The sequence below is a fragment of the Sebastes fasciatus genome, chromosome 3 (assembly GCF_043250625.1).
Source record: "Sebastes fasciatus isolate fSebFas1 chromosome 3, fSebFas1.pri, whole genome shotgun sequence".
Taxonomy (NCBI): domain Eukaryota; kingdom Metazoa; phylum Chordata; class Actinopteri; order Perciformes; family Sebastidae; genus Sebastes; species Sebastes fasciatus.
This window is the reverse complement of record NC_133797.1, coordinates 14,991,123-15,012,393: the sequence shown is the minus strand read 5'-3', so window position 1 is coordinate 15,012,393 and position 21,271 is coordinate 14,991,123. Positions and strand designations below refer to the sequence as shown.

Below are 21,271 nucleotides of genomic sequence, written 5' to 3'. Positions count from 1 at the left end.
AGACCTATTTAATAAAGTTTGCCCTATGAATAAATGCTGTTAATCAGGATTTTTAATTACTATCATAAAACATTTTCTCCCACCCCTAGCAAACATCTGTGGCATCTTTCCTTGTAAAAAGAGTTTCTTTATAAAAGAATATTTTAAATCTGACTCATGCTCTGTTGGCACCTGTAGTAAGTTTGCGTGTCTCTTCAGTGGCCCACAAGATCACATTTCCTTGTGCATGCAAAACGTTGCCAGCTTGTCTCACTTGCAACACACTGAGATCTATAGTAGTAAGTAAATAAGTAAGTTTTCAATGTGAACTAATACTCACTTGTAAACAAGTCCTAAAACTATTCTCTTGCATGTTTGCATGTTGCAGGAAGTTCCTTAAAACTGTGATCTTACTGATTATCTTAGCGCTGATTGTGCCCTGAATGTCTACCCTGTCAATCACGTCCTTGTCCTTAAAAGACTTCTATGATATTCCTGTGTACTACTACAACGTGCACAGAATTACAATAGGTGTCAATTACAGGAAGATCAGAAGACCTTTAAAGATTTTGTTATGGTTCTCTCGATGTATAGTATGTAATTATACTATCAGTCACTTTATAAATCTATTTTGGGGTATTCCATTAATTTTAGATAAGTCTACTACTGCTGTAATGTTTCTATTTGCTGCAGTCTTCTGCAGTCTCTGCCTATTGTCTGCATGTGTATGTGTGTGTGCAAAGGCAAAACCTGTGTGTACATGATCACGTCACGATTCCAGCTCCTGCCACAATCAGTGATCCAAATAAGCCAAGTGAAGGACCTGACCCACTTCACATGGTCCTCCAATACATATAAATGGTTGCGTGGCCTACCCCAAATAGCCCACAATGAGGGGCCACCGGGCTGCTATTCTTAGAGCAAGTTACTATTATCTCTCCTCTCTTTTTTTTTTCTTCAACCCTGTCACAAGGACAGCTGAGGCGTATCCTGTGTGAGGAAAGAGGAAGAAGCACAAACAGGGAGGTAAAAGCGGAAAGAAAAGAATGCATCATGAAAATGTGAGGCTTGATTCTGGGTACCTTATTTGTTTTTATTCCCACCAAGTCACCAATTTGACATTTTTATTTGTATTTATTCATTATTATTTCATATTGCTTACGTCTCTGACTATAAATTGCTGCTGTTCATTTTCTTCAATGTGTTCCTGTTTTAGAAATATTATAAACCGCGAAGTATTGAAGTGTAATCTTATCTTGCAAAGCATAAAGCCAACAAACGTAGAGGATCAGTTCACTTTCAATTCAACCAACTGAGAAAGTGAACTTTTTATATAAATCCCCCAAAATACAAATTAAAAAAAGCAAAATATTGATATATTGCTATATTAATTTAAATGAGTTATAATGCCTGCTCTGTGAACAACCACTAAATATTTCCTTTGCATTTTGAACTGATTGAGCCCATTAGAACACTTGAACGCTCTGATCAACAAGTGTTTTCCTCTTGCCTATATTTTGCCTCAAGCTGAATGTGGCCACGACGGGGACAGGCTACCTCCACCTCAACCTCCACCTCCACCCATCCAGGCTGCCAAATATTCTCCCTCCCTCCTTCCTCTGCCTCCATTGGCCCTTTTAACCAATCACAGGCTGACAGAGACAGTAGAAAAACAGAAGCGCAACGGAGGCTGTCCACTTTTGAAAACCAGTTACACATGGCATGTCCTTGGAGAGCACACACACACACACACACACACACACACCACTCCATCACTTCGCTGTCACTGAACTTCTTAAGTTTTAACTGAGCAGTTTTTTTCAACACCTTCAATGAGGATCTGCATGACTTCAGTGAAGATTTTCGTCACATGATTTTCCTTTAATTCAAAATAGACATTTTTCTCTTTGTGTCGTTCACACATCTGCAACCATGTGCCTTCTGGCAGCTGTGATGCTGCTTTCAATACTGGGTGAGTATTTTTTGTAAACTTTGATCTTTGCATAATGTGCCACAGACACTTCATGAATGATTTATGTATTCAGCAGTCTCATGTTTATCAGGGGTGTTAAACCATGTGCCGTGGAGGACAGAGTCTGCTTGTTTTCTGCCAACAGACGGTTGCTTCACTGACTAGTGTCTTTGCTCTGGTCCATGTGTTAATTAGCTGCAGACTCTCTGTTATCAAGTGGCACAAGGCCAACGATTTAGCTTTCTTTTTAATATTTAACTTGTTTTGAGACAAATTGTGCAATAGTCACACCAGCAGCTGATGCAGCCCCCTCTCTGGATGTGGAAAGGCTTCTAAATGATACAATTAGAAACATGTGATGTCACTAAGTACTAACTCTAAATCCAAAGTATGCACAATTTGATGGTTCAACATGTGGAATTTGACATGCAGCCAATTCTGAATGAGCTGCAATTTCTATTTCTAATTTCTATATCTATCTATTTGATCATTTGAAGTCCCCAGGTTAAATTGTGTGCAAGCAATCCTCCTTGGTATCTGTTTTTTCTTGCATGGGCAATCTTGATGACTGGATGGTATTCCAGAGACGAGGATTATCCAGATTAGCCGGTTGTTTTAAATTTAAAACTTGGCTGACTCCTAGACGGTATTTATGTTTGGATAATTTGTGAAAACACTACAGTCTAATGGCTCTAGGTTTGAAGGCTGTACTCTCAAGAATGGGGTCTCGCCTTTTTTCTGCTCATTGCATTATATTATAACTTTAGGTCAATATCTCTTTATGGATTTTTAAAAGAAAGAAGACAATAAGAAGAATATAAAAAATATTTTTAAAAAAACACACACGCACAGCCCTATTAAGTCAGATCTTCCATCCAACACTTTGTATGACATTATGCTCCAGGAAAAAAAGGAAAAAAAATTCCCAAACCTATCAAGTTAGTTTTGTTGTGACATAGCTTATCTTTTCAAGCGTCAGGTAAAACGTAATTTCTTTCAGCCACTGGGAGATTCCACAGATTAATTGTTTCTTCCGCGAGCAGTCAGCAGGTCAATGCTTCTACAACATTCATCAGTCAGAAGTCAAATTGTTTGCTTTTAAAAACACCACAAACATACATTGTATTGTCCTGCTAATCTATTTTAATAGAATTCAGATGATAATCAAAATAGAGCCAATGACAATGATTACAGACTGCAGGGTTGTGTCTAGAAGGTAACCCTCAAATTGCGAACACTTTCAAAAACTCTTTGTTGCCCGACAACCTATCCTAACCTTAACCATTCAACGTCAGTGCCTAACCTTAACCATTCAACGTCAATGCCTAACCTTAACCATTCAACGTCAGTGCCTAACCTTAACCATCTCACGAGCGTTTCGTAACTTGTGGTTTAGCTTCTAAACACGACCATACTGTATTCACAGTTTGAAAGTAGCATTTGCACTATTAACTCTTCAACTCTTCAAATGCCATACAGGCAGAATAACAAGAAATGAAAGTGGACACTATATATAACACTTAAGTGAGAATAGAAACTAAAAGGTGTATGCAACCTATTTCCACTTTATGGTGGTTATTGTATCACCTAATGTACCAACATAATCTAACTACGGTAACCATTGGTACAGAAACATATTTCAATTTGGTAATTATGGTTGTTTGAAACTAATGATTTAATGAAATCGGTCTGTGGTCTAGTTGCAGTGTGTCCGTCTCATATGAATACGTCAGCAAGTTCAGTAGACCTGCATCATGAAATAATAATTTAATTAACATAATTGTAAACCAGTCGCACCGAGCAAATTGCCAACGCACATTCTTAAACCTGCGTTTATATCATCATTATTATTCTTAAGCTTCATCTTCTGGACATTTTTCTAAAGGGCTCCAACTTCCTTATACGGGAACCTAAGTGCAATTTCAACAGATTTTGATATCTTACATACGCTTTAAAATTTAAACTTTTTTTGCCCGTTTTAATGAAGGGGCTTAAAGTTCAAACTCTGAAACGTCTGCCCATCTTTGAACCTTTTCAACTACCTTTGAAGCTCACTGAACCCCCTAGAAATGCATCTATATTTTTTTTTATAATAACGTAGAACTAATAATTTATTGTAATGATGAATAATATTGACCTTGTTGTGTCTTCATATTGACAGAATAAGAAACCAACAAGATAAGAAGAGAGAGTTGTGGTATTTTTATTTATTATAGCCTAATAACATCGGACACTCTCTGTCCACACTTCGTTTAATATTCTCTTACTATTCTGTACTTATCAGCTGTGTGGTCAAGATTAGACTGGAGACGTAACCACTTAAAAGATGGGTGAGTAGTTGGCTACTTGCTCTCTTCCGACGTTTTTTTTTTTTTTTTTTGACAGAAAACACAGGTTTACTGCGATATTTACTGTGAATGTCATACAATACAGCCAACATTAGCCTAAGTAAACTTTCAGGCTCTCTGGTGATTGCTCTCCAGCCAGCTTCCAACTTATTTAGAAAAATGCTGTTCGTACGCCTGCAGGGCGTGAGGGTGAGGTGGTGGTTGAGTGTGTGTGTGTGCCCTGTTCTGTTGAGATTGCAATGCGTGCAATGTCCTTGTTGTTTCACTCTGCGTAGTTGGTTGTGACTAATTATCTTGGCAGCGATGTTTATGCGTGTGAGCCCGGTATGGCCCAGCTAACCACAGTCTGTACTTTCGGTTTTGGTTAATATTTGAGCATCACTCAAACATCCGTTGAATGATGTATGTGCAGAGTTTGACGCATGAAGGCTGTTTATATCTCAGTTGAACATGTGTACGTATGAGCGCGGTTTTGTGACATCACAACTAGTTTGGAAGCGAAACACGGTCCGATCTGCAGCTTATACAAGTGTGATGTGGAAACTTAAAGCCTTTTCCGTGAAGTAGGAGATATCTTGTGTCCATCCGTTAAACTTTTGAAATTAACGATATTTGCATATTCATAGATTCTGGATTTTTTGTAATGAGGGAGAAGGATTACATGTAATTTTAAGAAACTTTAACCATATGAGATTCAAATTATTACTTCAAACAGAGTATCGTTTTATGCCTTGAAAGTTCTTGATCCATGATGAGAATCGTTCCCTAGCCTTAACTGAACTGTTTTGGTTGCCTAGAGTTAACCATATTGTAATGTGCACAGATACTACAGGGCCGTTATTCAAATATTGGTAATTGAACATTCAAATACATGATTCAGAGTTTTGTTCAGTGTAGGAACCCAGAGTACTACCATACACCTCCTCCTTGTCGTCCCTTTCAGATTCCATTTCCTGTGTTCAGTTTGTGGCGCCTTTCAACATGGGAGGAGTCAAAGGGCAGGTGCACTTTAACGCCATCTCCCAGATGGCCACTGTCAACGTGTCTGGCGCCGGATCCTGTGGTTCAGTCAACTTCTCCCTCAACGTGTTCCCCGTCAAGTATGGCCATTATGCTCGGCCCTGTTCTGAGGCAAACATTGGCTCCAGCGTCTACACCTTCACAGCTGATCTTTCCTCCAACCCCGTCAACGTGTCGCGCCTCCTCGAACGCAACCCAAACCTGGACGACTTCTCACTGACGTTGCAGACATGCAATGGCACTAAAGTATGCACGGTTGTAAGTCGAGGTGAAACGATGATGACGCATCAGGCTAGGTTCACCGGACCCATCGCGGGTAATGTTTACATACGTCTTAACAGAGGACTTAATGACACCAGACTGCTCGCAGACCTGGTTACAATCGGTCAGGTCAACGCCTCAGAAACCAATGTCACTCTCTTTGGATTTATAAGCACCGCCGCAAGCTGTAACGTCCTTCCCGGAAGCCTAGATCCCTCAGCTATGACCAATCTAGGTGTCGTACAAGTCGGAAGCCCTTTACAGCCTGAGAAATCCCGTCTGGACCTGACCAGCTTCGACATCAACAGTCGCTTTCTTCTCCTCCGCATGGGGTCAAGTTTCAAGTGTGCACAGATTTATATGGTCCAACAGAAACAGGTGAGCGCTGTTGTGAATATGGGAGGGATCAAAGGATACTTCATGTTCTGGCAGGATTCCCCGTTTGATGTGACAGTGTTGAGGGTGAACCTGACTAACTTACAGAGCAAAGTCGGTCCTTACCATGTCCACATGTTCCCTCTTCCCTCAGTCAGATCGCCTTCGTCAAGCCGGTGTTCAAATGATAATGTGGGTGGCCACTGGAATCCATTTGGTCTCAACACAAGTGACCCAACATACCCAGGAGGGCCGGGTTCAACCCACGACAATTATGAGATCGGTGACCTTAGTGCCAAACATATGTCCCTTGCAGGTCAAAACGAGTCGGACATGATGTTCACGGACTTCAACCTCCCTCTGTTTGGACAGAACAGCATCGTAGGTCGCTCAGTTGTGATTCACAAAATAGGTGGTGCCAGGTTTGTTTGTGCCAGCATTGGCTATCCCGGTGAAGTGATCGTAGGCAGAGCCATTTTTCAGAGCCCTGTGGTCGGTGAGATCTTGTTCACCCAGCTGACGAACAACCCTCTGTCTGACGTTTCCATCTTCATGGATCTGTCATATGGAAATTCCTCAGCGACCCTCACCCAAAATCACAACTGGCATGTTCACACCTACCCCATCAGCTCAGAGAGGGATGACGATGAAGGGCGCTGTAGCACAACAGGAGGACACTGGAACCCCTTTAACATTAACACAGGAGACAGTAGCTACGCCCTCCACTGTGGCGCGTCCACACCCTTATCCTGCGAGGTGGGAGACCTCTCCAACAAACACAGCACCATCAACCTCGGCCCCAGAGTGGGTGGAGTGGATGCAAAGAACTTTTTCACTGACGTCACTGCCCGGTTGTCCGGGTCAGGCATTATCGGTCGTTCTGTGGTCATCCATAGAGCAGAAGGAGGAGGGCCAAGGATTGCTTGTGCCAACGTCACAATGGTGCGGGTCCCCAAAGCTAGCTTAGGTAGCTGGTTAGGCGCCCAGATTCCCGGCGGACAGGTCCGGTTCTCCCAGGCTCTCCCACTAGGTCCCACGAAAATAAACGTATCCCTGATTAACCTAAACTCCTTAGCTGGGGGTTACCATATTCACTTACTGCCCCTCATACCTGGCAGTGCAGATCCCTGCTCCGCCGCAAACATCCGAGGCCATTTCAACCCGTTAGCCGTGAACGTATCAAACCTCCCCCCGCCTGGAGTTGGCACAGTGGACCAATATGAGATTGGGGATCTCGGCGGGAAGTTTGGTACCCTAAATGGCCTCAACCAGTTAAAGGCTGTATACATGGACTCTAACATGGCATTAACTGGACCCTACAGCATAGTGGGAAGGTCACTGGTGGTTCACTACTCATCTAACGGATCAAGGTGAGAACCTGTGTGCATTTATGTGTTTGTTCTTATTAGAGAGAAAGAAATCAAAAGATGGTGAAGGTGAAAGAGAGGAGATATGAGGAAATCTTTCACATTAAGGATGACCACAGGTTCCTGTATCTGAAGAAGTGGTGAGCACTGTATGATACAGATAGAGCGGAAAGAAAATGGCATCAATTCTAGCAGCTGTAAAGATGAGTAGTTACTGATGCCTTTCTTGCACGAGATGACAACTAAGCCTCAGCACCCTGAGTGGCCCTCTGGCACAGAGACAGACTAGTGAGGGCAATTACAGGTGTAGGGTGTCATAGATATTGTGTCATATCCTCCTCATGTTTTGCATTATAACACACAGATAATCCTGCTCATTCATTGAGAGTGACTCAACACAACATTGCGAAGGAGTGAATGCTAAAGGTTAATCCTGCAGGATTTGTATATGTTTTGCTAATCTTGTGTTTTTGTGTCTTTCTGTGTGCGTGTGTGTTTTCCTGTACAGAATACGATGTGTCAACATCTCAGCTGACAGAAATACAGATGGACAATGGACTATGGCGAAGGCTGTTTTCAACGGTTCAGTGAATGGGACAGTGTATCTGGTAAGATCCAACAGCAGGTCACATTAACCTAAACTCCTTAGCTGGGGGTTACCATATTCACGTACTTCCCATCATACCTGGCAGTGCAGATCCCTGCTCCCACGCAAACATCCTAGGCCATTTCAACCTGTTAGCCTGGAATGTATCAAACAACCCCCCTTCTTTTCCACTAAATGCCAATTTATTATACATACTACATATGCAGTTTGAATTACAATATATTCTAAATCTGTATTTTTGCTAATATGTCTATTTTGTTCAACACACACCATGTTCAGTTCCTTACATACTAACTACACTAAAATATCCCAGCTGTACAAACATCAAATTTTGTCGATATCGTCTTTTTTATTCCACACATTGTTCTTCCTTGACAAAAGCTTGCTCCTACATTACCCACAATGCAGCTCAACCACATAGAGTGTGTCTAGCAGCGGCTAATGTGGCGCCGCTAGTTTAAGCAGAGATGAGGAGAGGGCACCACAGGTCTTTTAAGCGAACTTCTTTCTGACTCTATACCATTTTCAAACTTATAGTCTTCAGCCCCAACCGACGCTGACTCAAGTGACAGCTTTATACAACTATCTCACATATGCATTAGTGCTCCCCACGATCTCAGAACCCCTCGGATATCGGTCTGATGACAGATAAGCCACTGGGGGCAAAGGGCTATATTCTGGGATTCTGGTGTAGCCAGCCGATATCCGGGCCGTGACTTGTTTTTCCGTGCGCTGCTCGCTGTTTAGAGTCCAACTAGCAACTTGAGATGCAAGATTGGAGTTTGAGTTGAGAAACGACGTTCACAACCGTAGTGTTTCACAAATAGCCAGATTATAAGATAATTTTAAACCAATAAAAAAGCGGAATCCTCGTTAGTGACGGCTTTGTCACGGCCGTTGGCGTTAGACACCGACGCTTAAGGCACCTTTTAATGTCGGTATGAAACGCACCAGGCTTTCAATTGACTACAATGTAAACCCAAAGTGCGCCGGTGTGGTGACATAGCTTTAAGAGCGAAAAGACATACACCGGGTAGACGGGAGTGGAGGTGGATGGGTCCAACAAACTCAAGGCTTTCATCCAGGAGACCGCTGTTCATGTCAAAACATAAAGATTCTACCTACATGTGAATGCAGAATCTGTTATATAGAGATTATTCTCCCCAAGACCCGTAAACAGACATTGATGTGTCAAATCGGTGGAGTTCTCCTTTAAGAAAGACTGACTCATCGCCCACACCACTTTTCAAAGATTGCATTTATCTGTGGGTGGTACACCAGTAATTATAGTAATCTTAACTCAGCTGCCCAATTTTAGTTGCCCAAGTTCTGGATGCTAAACTAAGACATAGTGCAAAATGTCAAAACAAATTTGATTGACAAAAGAAAAAAAACAAGGTTGTCATTTTCGACATAAATATATAAGAATGAAAAAAGCTGCATTTCTGTCTCTGCTTACGAGGCTTGATTTCCCTTTCCCTTCTTTATAGGGTTTGTGAACAGGTGGTACAATATGGGCATTGCTGCATTGAAAATGGCTCATGGTCATGTAAAAGATCACCCTAGGAAAAGAGACTCAGCATTTATCTGTAACTTAGCTATGTACGATTTGACATTGTGAAATGGATTTTGAAAGGGTTTCCTCAATTCATAAGGTCAGAAAATATTCTTTAGAAGAAGAGTAATCAATTCAAGTGAAAGTCACCCAGCACAGCCCATCACCAGAAACTAAGTTATGAGATTTCCACATGACAGCAGCAAATTGTGAGAATCAGAATCCAATGGCTTTCTCTGCCAAACACAGAACACACGCACGGTTTCCTCTCTTATTTCTAACTTATCAGGAGCCAAGCTGCCACAAAAACATGACAGAGTATTTCTGCCGGTCTGGACAGCCAGTGAATTCATTATGCCTGTGGTGGGTTGCAACAAGGAGCCATAGGAAGCAGGGATGAGATCATTAGCTTAGCTTAGCATTTGTTTGCTGGTGAGTGAAACCTACAAACCCCCTGAACTAGGAAGCTCCCCGAGGGAACAGCTGTCTCTGTCAGCCGCCCTCCAGAGGCCCCATACTGAGCTCTGCACTATACGGAGAAGAGCTTGTAATACTGCATCTCCTAAGAGGCTATATTATCATTGATAGTCTGGGGAATAAACATTGTCGCTCACCTAAATTTACGTGGGTGGATGTAACTGAGAGTCACAGAGTGAGTGTAAGAATGGTTTTACAGATTACAATCATTTCCTGACTGCCTTTACACTTCAACAACACAAGCACCAAGTTCTGGTTGAACTACTATGAGAGTATGACGCACGTTTAATTCAGTCTCTGTAACTGTCTGTTAATATTGGACATATGTTGGTTGTTCTTTTTTCCCAGCGCCAGCAGATGTTTCCTGATGGGAGTAGCAGTGATCTCACAATGGAGGTGGCCCTTCAATCAACAATGCAAGACGTAAGTACAGAGTCATTGTTAATGTGTTTCTCTCTGTATTATTGAGACAAATTGAAACCACTTAGACATACAGCAGAAAAACAATACACTCACACTTGTATTTTAACTCTCCCTGCAGACAACTATGGCGTCCATGTTCATCACAACCAACCGAGCCGCAGAGACCCGCCAGTGCCAAGGTGTGGGACGCACATTCAATCCCTTCAACATGACATCAATGGTGAGACCAGCCTAGCTCTTCTTCAGTATTGAAGCTGCTAAACAGCAGCAGCAGTGTAAATCTAAATCAGTGTGCTTCTTATTCAGTTCTTTAGTATTATGGACATTTTAGGACATTCTATGATTTTCTTCAGACTTTATGCAGAGCTTTAATGCAGGGTTGTTTTCTGATATTCAAGTATTTCATTAGTGCGACTCTCTCATCAGATAAGGAAAAACTTAAACAAAAAAAAACGTTTAACAGGGAAAAAAATTTAAGAAACTTCAGAAGAGCAACAGAGGAGGGATCCCCCTTCCAGGATGGACAGAGGTGCAATAGATGTCGTGTGTACAGAGTAACAACATAATGAAAATACAACATAAACAATCCAAGTACAATCCTAAAGACTTGATATCAGTTCCTTATCACCTCTGAGAGTGCACCATTTCAAATTCTACAATCTCCTTCTCCCTGAAATGGGAAAACAACACCACCATCATCCAGAAGAAGCTCACCAAAGACTACTCTTTTTAAGACAACTTAGGACATTTTGGTGTCAGAGGTCACAATGTTACAGTTCTACAGAGCAGGAATAGAAAGTGTGCTCACCTTCTCAATAACTGTATGGTATGGCAATTCAACAGCCCAGGAGAAAAAACAAAAAAAACAGAGTCGTGTGCAAAGCTTCTAAAATTATTGGTTGTGTTCTTCCCACCATGTCTTAACTATACCACAAACGGTTTAACATTTTAAAGGACTTCTCACATCCTGCAAACACTCTATTCAGTCTTCTACCTTCGGGTCAAAGACTATGCAATATCAAGACTAAAACATCTTGCTTCCACAATAGCACTTATCTATGCATCCTTAATGCTTCACCGGCTGTTTAAACAAGCACATGCACTTTAACTTGTCAAGGGCATGAGTCATCTGGTTGTTAGCAGAAAATGTGGGCTACATTACTGACTTTATATGAAGACACCATTAGCAAATTCATCATCAAAGCAACTAAATTCAACTCCATTTCAATAATTACGTAGTCCTAACATCAGCCTGATATCTGAGTAAACAGCTTAAATAGGACCTATTATGCTTTTGTGCTTTTCCCCCCTTTCCTTTAGTGTGTTTTATAGTTTTTTGTGCATGTAAAAGGTCTGCAAGGTCCATGCCAAAAGGAGTTACTCTCCCCCACAGAAACACTGCTCCTGAACTGCCTGAAACGCCTCACTTGAAGTCCCGCCTTTTCTTCTGTAAAGTGGTGATGTCACCAAGTAACATATTTGCATAATACCTGCCTAGCGGCTAGTTTGGCAGAGAAAGCTAGTTAGAGTAGAGCTAGAGCGGAGTCCAAAGAGTTTGATTTGGTTGACCAATCACAACAGAGTGGGCCAGCTGACCAATCAGAGCAGACTGGGCTTTTCAGGAGGGAGTGGGGGAGCAGGAGCTGAAACAGAGCGTTTCAGACAGAGGGTGAAAAGAGGTGCTGCAGCAGAGCCGGTATGAGAAAAATAAAGTGTTTTTTGAACATTAAAGCATGTAAACATGTTCTTGTAGAAACATAAAATTCAAGTATGAACCTGAAAATAAGCAGAATAGGTCCTCTTTAATAGTATGATGTATCCAGTTGTAATGTATAAGAGAAACGCCAAGATGGCAAACCTGGTGTCCACTACACGCATAGAAAGACATTTCTGTTATTTTTATCTGGCCAACTGCATAACTTTTTGTGTATATCTGGAAAATACTAACAACATAATGTTTTTCCTTCCAGTTTGGTCAGATTGGTCCGTCTATTTTTGTATGAAATCATAATCAAATATTTTCACTCTTAATTATAGTACCTATAGTAATTTAAGGAATGACTTGGATTTGTGCAGTCAGGGCTTTCTCAATTGGATTTACAATTTAGAAATTAAAGGCCTTGTTTAAAACATTGAACATTTCCACTGCAAATAATTTTGTTAATAATTGAAGCATGAGGCAAAACGTGCAACCAGTGCAGAGAAGGAAGGCTATCACTTCTTCTTCTAACAATAAATGAATCGTGACTATTAAATGTCAGATAACGTGCGTAATGGTTCTAAAACTGTGCTTTTGTGGTTCACGTGTAACACACTTCCTTCTTTCTATTCCCCCTTCAGGGCTCCAGCTGTTCCCTATTAAACCCTCTGAGCTGTGTGGTGGGAGAGGTGTCCGCGAGACACGGCGATGTCAGCCTGCCTGGGAGAGAGATCCTCACTGTGAGCAACATGGATATCACTGGAGACTTCACAGGTACATTTAGAATTTCAATAAAACTTTTCTCTTTTACTAGCAATTTACATTTATTTCAAACATATAGCAAATAATAAGAAAACAAAACAAGATTAACCAATAAAATGAACAATAAACAAATACATAAAAATAAACCATTAAGTTAATATTAAGTGTCCGAAAAGGAGTAGGCAGAAGCAAACACTATACATGGTCCTACTAGCAATGCTATTAAAGGGATATTTCGGGTGTTTTGAAGTGGGGTTGTATGAGGTACTTATACATAGTAGGTGTGACCCCAGCATTGAGAAACAGAGAGGAGTTCAGACACCGGAGCAAAGCAATACAATGCTGTGGACGGGGATGGCAGAAAAACTTATTTTAGCTACCTAATAGAAAGTCTCAACTAAAGAAATTTATATCAGTTTAAGTGTACGCTATATTTCGTATATTTTCCAACGGGGAACTGAACTGAAGTGAAACGTATCTATACTTTTTTTGTCAACAGAGTTTGCTGGCTTTGAGGAGAGCATAGATAAGTTTCACTTTCAGTTCAGTTCTTCATCAGAAAGGGCTGTGCGACGGCAAGATAAAGTGGTCAAAATATTCTAAATATAGCGTACTCTTAAACTCTGTTGGTACTGTTGTGTTGGGGGTTTGTTTCTCCAAACTGGGGGCACGCCGACCGTCATCTACTCTAAGTAATACACCTAATATGGAAAAGTACCTCATACAACCCCACTTCAAAACACCCCAACTATCCCTTTAAAGTTAATGTTCTCTGTGTTTGTAGTGGTCCACAGATCTGTAATGCTGAGGAGCGGAGACACAGTCATCGCATGTGCAGACATCCTCCCAGAATCCCCTTCAGCAGTCCAGACCTTTCCCTCAGTGGCTAACTTCAGCAGGTGAGTGCAATAGAACCTGCGTGCTTAATGCCCTTTCATGAGAATTTTATTTATTTTAATCTCGGTGGTCATCTGGGAACAAATTCAGTGTTGTTCCTGTAAATACTGTGTGACCTTGTTGACTTTATAAATGTGGTGGTGGCTTGAGTAGACACATTAGTTGACTGGATGTCAGCAAACTCAGCTGTGTTTCGGGCCGAGCTCCTGCTGGAATTATTGTAGTTGGGCAAATTCAAGTGTCAAGTCATTCATCACAAATCTGGCTCACGTCGTACATGGATGATTCTTACACTGTAGGTGGAGTAAAACAATATGCATATCTTGACATTTAATCCTTTTAATATTTTCTCTAGCTCGCTTTCATTACGAAAGTAATGTTCATCTCTGAAATTTTTTTTAGGGTTCGTAAAGCATTTCATATATCCCTTCATCCATTATCTGTAACCGCTTATTCCATTTGGGGTCGCGGGGGGGCTGGAGTCGATCCCAGCTGACATCGGGCGAAGGCGGGTTACACCCTGGACAAGTCGCCAGACTATCACAGGGCTGACACATAGAGACAGACAACCGTTCATGCTCACATTCACACCTACGGGACATTTAGAGTCCATTTCATATATGAAATGTGCATTGTGAACACAGACAGCATAAATAGATCCATGCTTTTTAGTGTAAGTGTAGATAACAGCTTGTAACTGCTAGTATGAAGCGTATATTCTGTAATTACATGTGACATTGTGTCCAAATGTCATGTATGAATAGACAAGTAGGAAAAATCGGCGTGAATAGCACCATGTAACTTAACTTGGGGAATTCCTAACAGGCTTATAACAGAACATTAAAACATCTATTTAATTAAAGCTAGGGTCGTTAATCTTAAGAAGCCAGCAAGAGTATGCTAGATATTTGAAATTTTCCAACCAAAAAACCCAGCCTAGTGTTGCCAACTCTTTTTCAATGCTAGCACCACTAGCTCCAAAAGTCCCTAAATCTAGAGAGAAAGTCTCCCAAGTCGGCAACACTGAAAGTCCGTCCCTTCAGGCTTCCTTCCAAAGCCACTCCTCTAAAATTATGATAATGAACATGAACAATGAACATGGCTATTGTTAGATTACTCACATCTGCCAATCTCGCAGCTTGTGGAAGACCCCAGTGACGCGCAATGAGTGCACCGAGTAGGAAGGTAGCCTGTCCAATCATTATATCGGGCCAAATAAAATGATAGGACGGGTTTTTGGATCAGCCACAGATATCAGATTTGTTCTTCTTTTTTTTGTCAGAGCATTTGATTTATTGATTACCGTCGGGATGTAATGAGAATTTCAACAAATATAACAAAAAATGTTTTTGAAGAAGATTACCAACTCTAGCTTTAAGAGTTCAAATATACACTACTCAATAATCTATAGTAAAACAGAAGGAGAAAAAGAGAGAAAGATCTCACTCCATTGTTTTTAGACTTTGTCCCCGTCACGAGCAATATAACTTATCTTATTCATCATAAAACATCTGAACTATTGAGAAAGCAGGCGAACTTGTTATCGATGATGTCTCGTGGATAGTGAAACAATTCAAAATATGTGAGCGATTGATGTTGTGCGTTGCAAAACAGGTCCGTTTACCTGTTATTTGGTACACTTTGATATTTAAAGTGAAAATGCAACAACATTTACGGTCAAAAACATTCTCTCTGTTGACTGGAGGTTCATCAAGCATCTGACTAACAAATTAGATAAAAACAGAGAGTCTTGCATGGATCTGAAATGCCCTTTTTTATGCAGGATTCCTGCTAATTTGGCGTGAATTAAAGCTGCAGTCAGTCACTTTGAGCAAATAATTATGATAAAAAAGTTACTCTTATGAAATGGTCATTATATCCTGACAGTAGTGCATGAGGCGTGGCGAAATCTTGCAGATGCCATTAGGAGCACGAGGAAGCAGAGGAACATGATTTCTCCACAGATTATCTGTCTCACGCACTACTGTCGGGATATAGTAACAATTTTATAAAAACAACTTTTTATCATAGTTGCTCAAAGTTACTGACTGAAGCTTTAATGGATGATCCATTACGTATTAGTCACATAAATAATTTTTCATCGTGAGCAACAGGAATTCATGATACACCCGCCACACATTAAATCATCACGACTGATGCATTACTTGTGTTTTATAAAGTGTTATTGATAAATCACTACAATCCCTGAAGTTGATTGAACACCGTTGTTAGATCATATCTGAATTTGATTAGAGGAAATACACTGAATACAATGTAATTCCAAGTATCTCCAGTTCATTATCATATAATGTGACTAAAAAGTTTCCTTTCTTGTTTTTCCTAGATATGACTTCCGTAGCAGGGTTGCAAATGTCCTGCGGATTGACATGTCGAGAGTCACCCTCCTGCCCGGCACTCCCAGACTTGCACCTGTTGGAAACTGCAGTGAAGTCAACTTCATGTTATCTGGTAAGGCAAAAAAACTCTAAAAATAGGATGTTCCCCTATCAACTCAACAGTGTTTCTAATTTGCAACAAAAGGCCAGTTTTAAAGCTAGAGTGAAGATACTGGTATCATATGAAACTAGAAAACCTAAGAAATCCATTGGTACCAACCATGTCATACTAGCTTGCCGCCCTAAACTTACGCTAAATTTTGGCAAGGAAAAACTGGCATGGCCATGTTCAAAAGGGCCCCTTGACCTCTGACCTCAAGATATGTGAATGAAAATGGGTACCCACGAGTCTCCCCTTTACAGACATGCCCACTTTATGATAATCACATGCAGTTTGGGGCAAGTCAGTCATAGTCAAGTCAGCACACTGACACACTGACAGCTGTTGTTGCCTGTTGGGCTGCAGTTTGCCATGTTATGATCTGAGCAGTTTTCTTATCTTAACACAATACAATATTTATCATTGTTTTGTTTTGTTCATTGATTTACAATAATAAATATATACATGCATTTGCATAAAGCAAGCATATTTGCCCACTCTCATGTTGATAAGAGTATTAAATACTTGACAAATCTCCCTCTAAGGTACATTTTGAACAGATACAAAATGTGCGATTAATCGCGATTAAATATTGTATTTAATTGACAGCCCTACTTTCAACACAGCAACAACAACAACAACAAGGAAGTAACTCTTCCTCTTTTTATAGCTCCAGATCATATCATAATTATCAAAAACAAAACAACCATGCGATTCAAATTCTCAACAGAAAGCATTAGTCTTGAATAGCATGGCGGGCGGCACGCAGGTTTGATCCTCCTGCTACAATTAAATTTAATTAGTAGGTCACATTCAATTTAGTTAAGTGATATTGACTCATCTCACGTTCTCAGGGATTGTTATATTAATGAGCGCTGGGTCAAAGTTATTAAGTGAATGTCACTCAATGAGACAGAAGTGCCGAAGAGAAAAAAACAAACACTTGATGTCATTTGAATCTTTTAATATATTAATAAAGATCAAAAGACGATTTGTAAAAAGGAGGAACGAAATACAAGCCCATTTAGCAAAGGAAGTGCAGAATAATGGCTACATTATCTGCATGACTGTTCGATTCTGCTTTCACAAACACACAAAGCTTTTTTGTGTGTGTGAGATATAACCTCAATCTATGGGACAGTATGTGCAGCATATAAACCTGTAAGCACTTCTGTTGCTTCATGTCTCCAGGACATCTATCTGCGTGCCCTATCTGGGTTCATCAGGACAATGAACAATTACGGGCATTGAAAAATCTTTAGAAAGGCTGAGAAATTGCTCAGTAACCTGACGCTGGAGTTGAGTGTCTGTGTGTCTCATTTTCTGTCCCTTCCTCTGTCCCAGTGGGGGAAACCGAGACGTATCTGTACAGAGGTTTCACACAGTATAGCAACAGAACAGTCATTTATGCCCACACAAGTCTCCCACAAGCTGGAGAGTCAACTCTTGCAATAATAGGGCCTCCTTTACCGTGATAATGAGTGTGACAGTGATACGGCAGGGAGACGCACACACGAGAGTTTTCAGACAGCGTTCGGCTGAGAACATGCGATGAGGATTTCTGTGCTTGAGAGAATAGAAAACTAAAATAATTATGATCTTTGTCTGAAGCAGAGGTAATCACACCGACTTTACAACCAACAGAAAGGAAAACAAAGCTATGTAATAGAAGTTATTTGTTATTTCTGAAATGTTTGAAACACACTTCATCTGACTTAATGGTGGAAAAGCAAGTCCATAACTGCCTTTAGACTGCAGCTACAGTAACTGTCAATTATAACAAATCAGTCATTGTGGCTTGGACAGTCTGTGTGTGATTAAGCGTTGCCACATTGTCTGTATCTTAAAGGGACGGTCAGCCAAGAACTCCTCCAGACTGTCAAAACCAGTGAGGTGATGGGCCCATTCAGGGAGTCTAACTCATGTACAAGTAAGTATGCTCCATTCTGTAATCATAGGAATTCAAAAGAAATATAAACATTTATAGATAAATATTGTTTTTGATGGAGAGAGAAAGTGTTCCTTGTTTTCTGCTATTTTCTTGATTTTATGAATTGTACCTTTTTCTTTTTAATCTCATTATTACTTGATGCTTTGGCAATATTGTCTTTGTTACACTCATGCCAATAAAGCATATTGAATTGAATTGCACTGCTAAAAAAAATACAGAAAATACATGGCAGAGTTGAACTGCAGTAAATGAAGATGGTAACATGAATCAATTTTCAATAAATTGTATTTACAGTGCAGAATCACCATGCGGCATGGTCCCAATACATTTTACAATTAAAAAAAGAATACATAGAACAAAGCACACAGCAAGCACATGAAATAATATACATTAAAAGTAAATCAGCCACAGTAAAAACAGGGTTATTATAGGGGTGATGCACTAGGGACGCATACTGGATGGGATATCGGTGACAATCTATTCAATAAAATGTTATGTTTATATACCATACACATTATATACTATTTCTACTATATTATATATTCACACCTGAATTGTAAAGATTTTTTACCAAGTTGCTGGTGTACGATTTATTATTTTAATATTAAATAACAATTCAGTAAATGTATATCTATGTATTTATTGGTCACATTTTGTTTTACAAAGCTAGGAAAGCAATATTTAATTCAAGCCTGATGTTGCCTTCCACATTAAAGAATGATCCCAGTCACTTCCACACAGTGAGACATACAGCTTATAAATGAAACACTGGTGTCGGATCGGTACTCTGTATCGGCCGATACCCAAAGCCTAGGTATCGGTATTGGAACTGAAAAAGTCGGATCGGTGCATCCCTATGATGGACCTGACTAAGTTCAGGGGTGTAATAAATATAAAAGACAGAACACACAACATCAAATAAATAATACACCATATAAAAAAAAACACATTAAGAACATCAATGTTTAAGGGATTTTAAAAGGTGATTGACCCGACTGAGTTCTAGAGTAGACTGTAATAAAACATGGAGAAATGATTTGCAATGTCGTGTTTTCAAGGTTCACTCTTATTGTCCATGTTTCATTACTTTTAAGCAAACTTGTCTTAGCTGGTTTGTGGTTTTTGGATGGACCCTTGAAGGCAGCAATTAGTAATTGGATAACTTCAGGAGTGTATATGCTTATTAATTAAGACTTCCATTCCTTATAATAATAATAATGATAATAATAATAGTGATAAATGAATAAAGAATAACCAGTGGGCACCGTTCTGATTGGATGTCCCTCAGGAAGTCCCTCAGGAAGTCCCTCAGGAAGTCCCTCAGGAAGTGCAGGTCTGCTGCTGATGCCGGGAACTTTCCTACTAGCCTTGATGTTTGCTGCCGCCTGCCTGCTGCCATCCACAGTTTATTTATAGCTCACAGATTGAGCCACACCTTCATCAGCGGGGATGCATGGATCTTCATATTGTAAAACTGTTAATATGTTCATGAAATGTAGCTCACCGAATGATACGAAGGTCATCTGATTCATTATCAAGCAAATCATAACTGTGTTTCTTTGTACAACTCAAGGTGTGTAGTAATCATTTTAGACAACAAGCTCTTCATTAACTGTTCAGTGTAGCCTTTATAGAAACTTCATTTTTCCACAACAGATATTGCTGGTATTTTATTCATTTAATCTGCTAAATGGGTGGGTGACGTTAATGCTGTACATTTTCAGATATTCTGACTTTTTTTTCTTCTTTATGCAGCATCCATATATTCATGTCAAAATGTGTGTAAATATCTGGGAAACTGTGAATAAAATACAATAATGGTTGTACACATTGTGTCAATAATCTGTGATTTGTTTTCTCTGCTTAAACTCTTAAACATATTTCAGCACATGAATAAAGGACGGTAATGCTGTGATGCATTTTAAGAGAAGAGCATTCATATACATTTTTGGTAGCCAAAATGGGACTGTGAGTCATAACTAATGACTTTATTAATGGCTCATAAATAATTAATTATTGCTTTATATATCAGTTAGGGTGAATTAGCCTAATGTAAGACATTTTTTGCATTTCAGATTTATGGAATATATTGCGATATGAAACCGGTAAATTAAATACAATGTGGGACAGTCATGTCCAAACTGGATTGTTTTATTATTATTTTATTAAGAAATGTATACCCTTAACATTAAGTTTGTTTAAACACTATGTCACTGACCTTTGGGTGGTCTTCACACAGGGTGCTTCCAGTTTGATGGTTGCTACAACCTAATCTATGATTGGATATTTGAGAAGTTATGTGATGTTGATCCCATGACACCACAGCTTGTGTTAACCAATAGTTTTATTGACTTGTATTTGTTTGTGGAAGACCTACACCCACTGGAGGTTGGGTATCCCACATTACGGCAACTCACTTATAATCCATTAATTAACTATTTTTGAGTTTGAGGTTATGAAAAAATCTACTCCAGTCTTTTCAGCTCTTTAGTTCATCAGTTATTCTGCGACAATTGACTTCTGACCTTTTGGAAAATTGCTGCAGAGCATCTAGACTAAAATCCATTTATTAACAACTTTTACAACTAAGGACTTCTTTGTGGTAAAAACGATTTATTATTAACTTATCGGGAGCTTACAACTGATCTATAAAGCATTAGTTAATTAATTTAATTAACAACCCAGTAATTACAACCTAAAAATCTGAAAACAAAACAAATTTAATAAAAATAAACATAGATCTACCAGAGGTCTTTAAACTCACCACAGAGTCCTCATTGAGCCAAAATGGACAAGACTGTAGGTTATCAGATGAGTCAAAAATAAATAAAACTGTTAGTTGAACTGTTAGTAAAGGGGAAATATGAAGCTTTTTCCTACCAGTGCAGGAAATGTAAATTTTCCATATGCTATATTGCATACTGCTTGGGAAAAATAGACTAATTATTAAATGTGTGCCAAGAGGAAAAAGGGATAAAAACAAGGAACTAAAAAACTATTTGCCTAGTTAAATATAAATTGATGAATTAAATCAATTAAGTTTACTCTTATCAACTGACTTGGTGCTTCTTTTAACAGTAAT

At 39.7% G+C, this 21,271-nt stretch overlaps 1 protein-coding gene across 2 annotated transcripts; it reads left to right on the top strand.

Moving 5' to 3' along the window:
* Window positions 1-1,634: 1,634 nt before the first annotated feature.
* On the top strand, window positions 1,635-20,015 carry cusr (Copper-only SOD repeat protein). Of its 2 annotated transcripts, none has more exons than XM_074629189.1 (10): window positions 1,635-1,951; window positions 5,243-7,325; window positions 7,831-7,930; window positions 10,310-10,384; window positions 10,503-10,604; window positions 12,725-12,857; window positions 13,630-13,744; window positions 16,087-16,211; window positions 18,088-18,168; window positions 19,478-20,015. In XM_074629189.1, exons 1-10 carry the CDS (start codon window positions 1,912-1,914, stop codon window positions 19,603-19,605), a joined length of 2,982 nt encoding a protein of 993 aa, XP_074485290.1. In that variant the 5' UTR covers window positions 1,635-1,911; the 3' UTR covers window positions 19,606-20,015. The 2 variants fall into 2 exon arrangements, with proteins under 2 accessions (XP_074485290.1, XP_074485291.1); XM_074629190.1 differs by having other exon boundaries at window positions 18,088-18,170; window positions 19,507-20,015.
* Window positions 20,016-21,271: the final 1,256 nt, after the last annotated feature.

What these genes read in the sequence shown, in the direction of transcription:
- cusr (XM_074629189.1), top strand. Translation starts at nt 1,912, where the DNA reads ATGTGCCTTCTGGCAGCTGTGATGCTGCTTTCAATACTGG. An exon ending in TCAGTGGCTAACTTCAGCAG is followed by an intron (nt 13,745 to 16,086) that starts GTGAGTGCAATA and finishes TGTTTTTCCTAG; the next exon opens with ATATGACTTCCGTAGCAGGG. An exon ending in AGTCAACTTCATGTTATCTG is followed by an intron (nt 16,212 to 18,087) that starts GTAAGGCAAAAA and finishes TGTATCTTAAAG; the next exon opens with GGACGGTCAGCCAAGAACTC.